The sequence below is a fragment of the Geospiza fortis genome, unplaced genomic scaffold, assembly GCF_000277835.1.
Source record: "Geospiza fortis unplaced genomic scaffold, GeoFor_1.0 scaffold118, whole genome shotgun sequence".
Classification (NCBI taxonomy): domain Eukaryota; kingdom Metazoa; phylum Chordata; class Aves; order Passeriformes; family Thraupidae; genus Geospiza; species Geospiza fortis.
In genome coordinates this window covers 1,813,799-1,821,389 of record NW_005054380.1, presented here as the reverse complement: position 1 = coordinate 1,821,389, position 7,591 = coordinate 1,813,799, and the positions used below count along the sequence as shown (strand labels likewise).

General features: G+C 44.2%; 1 protein-coding gene across 1 annotated transcript in view; it reads left to right on the top strand.

The window, feature by feature from the left end:
• The window catches only part of PIGX (phosphatidylinositol glycan anchor biosynthesis class X), a 5,873-nt gene extending 3,737 nt beyond the window's left edge, over positions 1-2,136 (top strand). Inside the window, 2 exon segments of the mRNA XM_005425051.2 lie at positions 11-111; positions 1,564-2,136. Coding sequence (XP_005425108.2) covers positions 11-111; positions 1,564-1,707 — 245 coding nt within the window. The 3' untranslated portion in view covers positions 1,708-2,136.
• The last annotated feature ends 5,455 nt before the right edge of the window (positions 2,137-7,591 follow it).

Sequence of the window (7,591 nt, the reverse complement as noted above, 5' to 3'; positions counted from 1 at the left end):
CTCTCCCTAGGTCACCTCTCTGCAGAGTGCTGGGAACCTGCTGAAGTGGACGCTCCCTGCTCATCTGACACCAGCAGTCCCTGTCAGTGGCACACCACAAAACACAGACCTGTGAGTTCTCCCTCTGGTTCTTTTTAACAACTGCTGCCTTTTTGCTGTGATTAACACCTTTCTGGATTAATTTTTAAGATTAATTCCTAACAGGAATGAATCATTAAGAGACTAGCTGGGTGGTTCCCCCTTTGTCAGGCTCCTTTTTTCCTTTCTGAATGGCTTTTAGTGGGGGTCATCTTGCCCTTCTGCTGTGTTTACAGGGATTGTGCTCTTCTGCCCCTTTAGCATGGCTGCTCTCCTGACCTTTTTTTTCCCCCTTACTAGTTTACTTTGAATCCTAGGATATAATTGGCACTGGCCAAATTAAGAGAAGTCTTTACAATGTTGGTGCTTCAGAGGAGTAGCAAGGTGGAATATGATAATCTAGCTAAAGTAATGGTAAAACTGCAAAGATTTAAGGAGTAGCATCCTAAAAGAAGGCCACTTCTATTTGCTTGGTTGTTATCTGGTTGGGTGAGTGTCTAGGAAAAGGTGAAGTTTCTTATTGTGTTTGAAACCAAGGCAAGTTGGATCTTCAGTGTGGCCAACAACTGTCTTTGATGTGCAAAAGTGCCACAGCAGTGTAGAGATTCAGAAATTAGACTGATCTATATAATTAAATTATCTGTTGTTGTTGTAATACATATACCTTCCTGTGGTGGTGTTCACAGGGGTACCAGGATGAGGGAAGAGATGAGGATCTGACTCCATGTTTCAGAAGGATGATTTATTATTTTATGATATATATTATATTAAAAGAAAATGATATATTAAAACTATACTAAAAGAACAGAAGAAAGGATTTCATCAGAAGGCTAGCAAAGGAAAGAAAAGGAATGAAAATAAAATCTTGTCACTGACCAGAGAGTCTGAGACAGCTGGACTGTGATTGGCCATTAATTAAAAACAACCACATGAGACCAATGACAGATGCACCTGTTGCATTCCACAGCAGCAGGCAACCATTGTTTACATTTCATTTCTGAGGCCTCTCAGCTTCTCAGGAGAAAAAATCCTAAGGAAAGGATTTTTCATAAAAGATGTCTGTGACACTTTCCTATATTTAAGATACCTGCAGACCACTGGTACATCTGTAGCTGTTGTCCATGAACATTTTGCAGCTTCCTGTATCAATGAAAAAAACCAAATGTTTGTTGACTTTGGAGAAATCTGTGTCCTTAGTGGTCTGAGCTCACCTTGGGAGCTGCTCTCCCTGCAGCATTCCAGACATACCCTCAGTGGCTGGAGCAGGAGCAGAGATCCAGGGATACAGGTGGCAGCAGATCCATTTCCTGAGCTCTACAGTGCAGCAGTGGCTGGGAATTGAAAGGAGATATCCCATCTTGATTCTGATATTGAATCTCAGAAGAAGCTTTAGCCAAGAGATGGTTAAATCATGGTCTGGTTCCTCATCCTCTCAAAAAGAAACAGCTGGTGAAATGAGTGTTATATATTTATTTTTCTTTGTAGGTATGTGAGGAATCGATGCTGAAGGTTCCTGTGGGGCTCAGGGAGCACAGTTCCTTGGTGTGTGCCCTGACCCTGCTCACCACAGGGCTCTGCTCTGGCCTGATCCTGGCTGCTGCCTGCAAGTATGGACACTTCTCACAGTGACCTGAGGAATGTGGCATGTCTGAGCTCCCTCCAGCACAACTAACTGCACATTGCACTGGGCTCCTGGATGGATCCTGCTCTGCTGTTTTTTATATCTTAGGGGGTGCCAGGGTTCCAGAATGGATTATGGTTCCTTTGGCTCATAATGCTTACAAATGCCTTTCACAGCCCAGAAGACATTTTGGGTGTGTTGTCAATATCCAAAGCAGATGGAGAGTAGGAAAAAGCCTCAAAAAGCTGAAAGCACTGCTGTGAGCAATGAGGCAACAATCAGGAGTGGGTTTGGGGCTCCTATTCCCTCTTCCTGGCCCAGAGCCTGCTTCTAATATAGTGCTACCTCTTGCAGAGGTGTTTGTATTTCTTCACTCAGGGATTGGTTATTAAGGGTATGAAAAACATCATTGAGTCATTAAAATTTCTGAATTTTAAGCTTGTTGTGCAGATGGGTTATGTATGACTTTTTGTGACATTCTGTGCTTACCTGGGACACCTCAATAATCTTCTGCCCCTTTAGCATGGCTGCTCTCCTGACCTTTTTTTTCCCCTTTACTAGTTTACTTTGAATCCTAGGATATAATTGGCACTGGCCAAATTAAGAGAAGTCTTTACAATGTTGGTGCTTCAGAGGAGTAGCAAGGTGGAATATGATAATCTAGCTAAAGTAATGGTAAAACTGCAAAGATTTAAGGAGTAGCATCCTAAAAGAAGGCCACTTCTATTTGCTTGGTTGTTATCTGGTTGGGTGAGTGTCTAGGAAAAGGTGAAGTTTCTTATTGTGTTTGAAACCAAGGCAAGTTGGATCTTCAGTGTGGCCAACAACTGTCTTTGATGTGCAAAAGTGCCACAGCAGTGTAGAGATTCAGAAATTAGACTGATCTATATAATTAAATTATCTGTTGTTGTTGTAATACATATACCTTCCTGTGGTGGTGTTCACAGGGGTACCAGGATGAGGGAAGAGATGAGGATCTGACTCCATGTTTCAGAAGGATGATTTATTATTTTATGATATATATTATATTAAAAGAAAATGATATATTAAAACTATACTAAAAGAACAGAAGAAAGGATTTCATCAGAAGGCTAGCAAAGGAAAGAAAAGGAATGAAAATAAAATCTTGTCACTGACCAGAGAGTCTGAGACAGCTGGACTGTGATTGGCCATTAATTAAAAACAACCACATGAGACCAATGACAGATGCACCTGTTGCATTCCACAGCAGCAGGCAACCATTGTTTACATTTCATTTCTGAGGCCTCTCAGCTTCTCAGGAGAAAAAATCCTAAGGAAAGAGATTTTCATAAAAGATGTCTGTGACACTTTCCTATATTTAAGATACCTGCAGACCACTGGTACATCTGTAGCTGTTGTCCATGAACATTTTGCAGCTTCCTGTATCAATGAAAAAAACCAAATGTTTGTTGACTTTGGAGAAATCTGTGTCCTTAGTGGTCTGAGCTCACCTTGGGAGCTGCTCTCCCTGCAGCATTCCAGACATACCCTCAGTGGCTGGAGCAGGAGCAGAGATCCAGGGATACAGGTGGCAGCAGATCCATTTCCTGAGCTCTACAGTGCAGCAGTGGCTGGGAATTGAAAGGAGATATCCCATCTTGATTCTGATATTGAATCTCAGAAGAAGCTTTAGCCAAGAGCTGGTTAAATCAGGGTCTGCTTCCTCATCCTCTCAAAAAGAAACAGCTGGTGAAATGAGTGTTATATATTTATTTTTCTTTGTAGGTATGTGAGGAATCGATGCTGAAGGTTCCTGTGGGGCTCAGGGAGCACAGTTCCTTGGTGTGTGCCCTGACCCTGCTCACCACAGGGCTCTGCTCTGGCCTGATCCTGGCTGCTGCCTGCAAGTATGGACACTTCTCACAGTGACCTGAGGAATGTGGCATGTCTGAGCTCCCTCCAGCACAACTAACTGCACATTGCACTGGGCTCCTGGATGGATCCTGCTCTGCTGTTTTTTATATCTTAGGGGGTGCCAGGGTTCCAGAATGGATTATGGTTCCTTTGGCTCATAATGCTTACAAATGCCTTTCACAGCCCAGAAGACATTTTGGGTGTGTTGTCAATATCCAAAGCAGATGGAGAGTAGGAAAAAGCCTCAAAAAGCTGAAAGCACTGCTGTGGGCAATGAGGCAACAATCAGGAGTGGGTTTGGGGCTCCTATTCCCTCTTCCTGGCCCAGAGCCTGCTTCTAATATAGTGCTACCTCTTGCAGAGGTGTTTGTATTTCTTCACTCAGGGATTGGTTATTAAGGGTATGAAAAACATCATTGAGTCATTAAAATTTCTGAATTTTAAGCTTGTTGTGCAGATGGGTTATGTATGACTTTTTGTGACATTCTGTGCTTACCTGGGACACCTCAATAATCTCTCCCATCCTAATGACTTTGAGGGGTTGACTGCTCTTGGCCTAATTAGAATCACAGAGTCATTAAGGTTGGAAAAACCCTCTAAGATCATTCAGTCCAACCATTCCCCCACTGCTGCCAAAGCCACTCCCAAGCCATGTCCCTAAATGCCACATCCACAGGTCTGTGAAACCCCTCCAGGGGCTTCCACCACTGAAGAATCCCTCCAGAGGACTCCACCACTGCCCTGGACAGTTGTGCCAAGGCTGGCCAGCCCTTCCCAAGAGGAACCTTTCCCAATATCCAGTCTGAACCTCCCCTGGCACAGCTTGAGGCTGTTTCCTCTTGTCCTGTCCCTGTTCCCTGGGAGAAAAGCCTGACCCTCACCTGGCTCCATGTCCTGTCAGGAGTTGTGGAGAGAGTGAAGGTTCCCCTGAGCCTCCTTTTCTCCAGGCTGAGCAATTGGTCAGAATTGAAAGAGTTTAGAAAATCTGAAGAAATTTCACCCTATTTCATGAGTGGAAAGAAACCCTTGGAAGATGAAAGTGAGGGACAGGATAGTGACCAGAAGCAAATATTTAGAAGATGTACATTCAGTCTCCAGGACAGTTGATAAATAGAAGGAAATGGAGAGGAAATGAGCTAATGGAAAAGCAGAGAGGCTCTGGAGCAGCAGAGCTCGGGCGCTGTCTGCAGCTGTCAGTAGGTGGCACTGGGAGCCCACGGTAACCCCGTGTGGAGAAAAGAGATTTTATTCACCATTAACCTCGAGTAAATTAGTCAAAGCAGGGAATCTGGGTGAGTGTGTGTGAGAGAGGCTGAATGAAAATTCCTTTCATCCATGTCTTTTGGGCATCTTTCTCCTGCTGGAATTGAACAGAGTGAATTCCTTGGGAAACAATCAAAGAGAGATATGGGCTGTCCAGCCCTGCCAGCACTGGCACCAGCGCTGTGTCACTGGTCTCCAAGTGGGATGTTTCATTCCCAGAGCTCAGTTTGTCCCTGTGCTCTGCAGGTTTGGAGCCTGACCCTTGGAATGGCAACATCCCAGATTGCCAGAGCTGAGGGACAGGACTTCATTGCCTGTTTTTGAACACCAGTTGAAAATCATAGGTTGAATCCCTCAGCTAAATCAATCTCCCTGACAAAACCTAGGGAAGGGGCATGGGAATGAAACAAAAAATATTGGAGGTGGAAAAAAAATGGAGGTAAAGTGTATATCAAGATTGCCATCAATCACCTTTTCAACTGAACCTAAGTAATTGATTCTGATTAATGTAAAATATGAGAGGAATGGCAGAGCTTCACAAGGGGTGGTTTTTGTTATGGCAAATATTTGCTGTTATTAAACCCTCTGCACTTGTATTATAAATATAGCAGACACATTTTTCCTTACAAGCTGTAAATAATCTGATAACCATAGCAGTGTTAATTACAAAGGAATTTGAATCTTTCTCTCAGAGCAGAAACTGCTGTCACTAAGGCAGCACAGAATTTAGCAATGTGCCCTGCAGGGGGATTCAAGTGCCAGCTCCAGAGGGATCACAGAGATCAGAGGAGGAGCTGTAAGTGCAAAAATTCTGGCAGTTTTGGAGACAGGAATGAGGTGTTCAGGAGTTCTTGGCAAGAAAACACCACCACAAGGAGGGTTGGACACAAACATCCCCATCTTTAATATGTGTGAGGACTGAATCAGCAGCAGCAGGAAAAGAGAAGGGGATGGGGCATTAAAGGCTGTGTTGGGGATTAAGGCTTTCTGAATCACAAAGAAATGTGTATTAAAAAACCCCAAAAACCAAAAAAGAAAAAAAAAAAACCCTCCTAAAAAGCTGTGCCTGGGGAGGGAGACAGAAGGGAGGGAGGGGAGTCAGAATTCTGCAAATGGAGCTGGAGCTGAGAGGGGCTGGGGGTAGGAGGCCAAGGCAGCACAGAGAGGTGAGGAGGGATGGGGAGGAAGGCCAAGGGAAGGGAAAAGCCACAAAAGTGCTGTGGCTTCTCCAGGGGTGTTGCAGAGGTGAATTAGCAGTGGCTGGGCTGAGTCAGAAAGGGAAAAGCAAACGTGGGAAGAGAAGTGAAAGCACGGCTGTGCCTGCAGGGGATTGGATGGGGGTCACTTGGGAATGGTGTTCCTGGAAAATGGCACATCTGCAGGGACAGGGGTTCTGTGGCTCTGCAGAGCTTCTCTGGAGAGTGAGGGAGCAGACAGCACACAGGTGTTGGCTGGAACCCACAAGCTGGAAACTGGGATGTGCCTGGACCTTCAGGGAGGATTGAGGAGTCCATGGATCCTTTCCCTGAGAGCTGGGGAAGGGGAGCTCCTGGGGTGTGTCCTGCTCCTTGCACAGGGAAAATCGGATGCTGCTGCAAACCTGGGTGCACAGAGGAGCTGAGATCCAGCCCCCAGGGTAGGTGGAAGCTTGGAGAAATCATGGAAGATTAAATGGCCCACGGGAATTTTGGGGGAGAAGCCTTGAGGGCACATATATGCTTTCTTCCTGCTGCATTTCTTGGAAGCTGCATTTCCAGCTGGAAGGGGCAGCACAGAGAGCTCTCTGTGTCCTGCTGCTGCCAGGTGGGCTCTGAGAAGGACCCACAGGTTGGTGGCAGGAGGGATGATTTGTTCTCAGCTGTATCCACAGAGGAGATACAAAATGAGCCCCTTTCAGGGCAGGAGGGAGAGAGAGCCAAGCACAGAGAAGGAACAGGAATGGAGAAGCTGTGGCTGCTCCTGGATCCTGGCAGTGCCAGGTTGGACAGGGCTTGGAGCCCCCTGGGACAGTGCAAGGTGTCCCTGCCATGGCAGGGGTGGCACTGGATGGGCTTTAAGGTCCCTTCCCACCCAAATGCATTCCATGAAGCCCTGTGGTGCTCTGACACCCCCACACTCCTGGGGAAGGGGGGGTTCCCCTCTTTGAGCCAGGGCAGAGCTGGAGGAGACACTGCAGGAGCCCCTGTGTGGGGCTGAACCCTACACATTTTGTATTTTCCTCACCAAATAATGCATTGAGGAAATAAACTCTAAGTTAAGCATCACGAGATGGGTGGAGGAGAGCCAGTTTAGAGGGATGCTGGATTTTTTAGGGTGCTGGACTTTTCCCCCTGCAGATGGTTGCTGTCCACAGCCAGAGAAAAAGAAGAGATCCAAACAGCCTAGAAAAAGAAAAATGTTATACATATAACATATATTTTTATATATAACGTGTAAAATAAAGCAATACATATTGCATATGATATAATAAATGCTATTTGTAATATATTTTTATATGTATTAAATTAATGTTACACTTATTTTGTATATATTATAAATGTATATATATGTATAATATATATATTATATGCATATATTATGCATAAGATTACTATATATGATATATATTATATAACATATATACATGAAAAATATGTATTTTTAGATACAATATAAATTACTATACCACATATTATATATATATAACATTTATTATAAAACATATTATATAAATCTTATTTATGTATAATATTTATTATTCATAAATATTATATT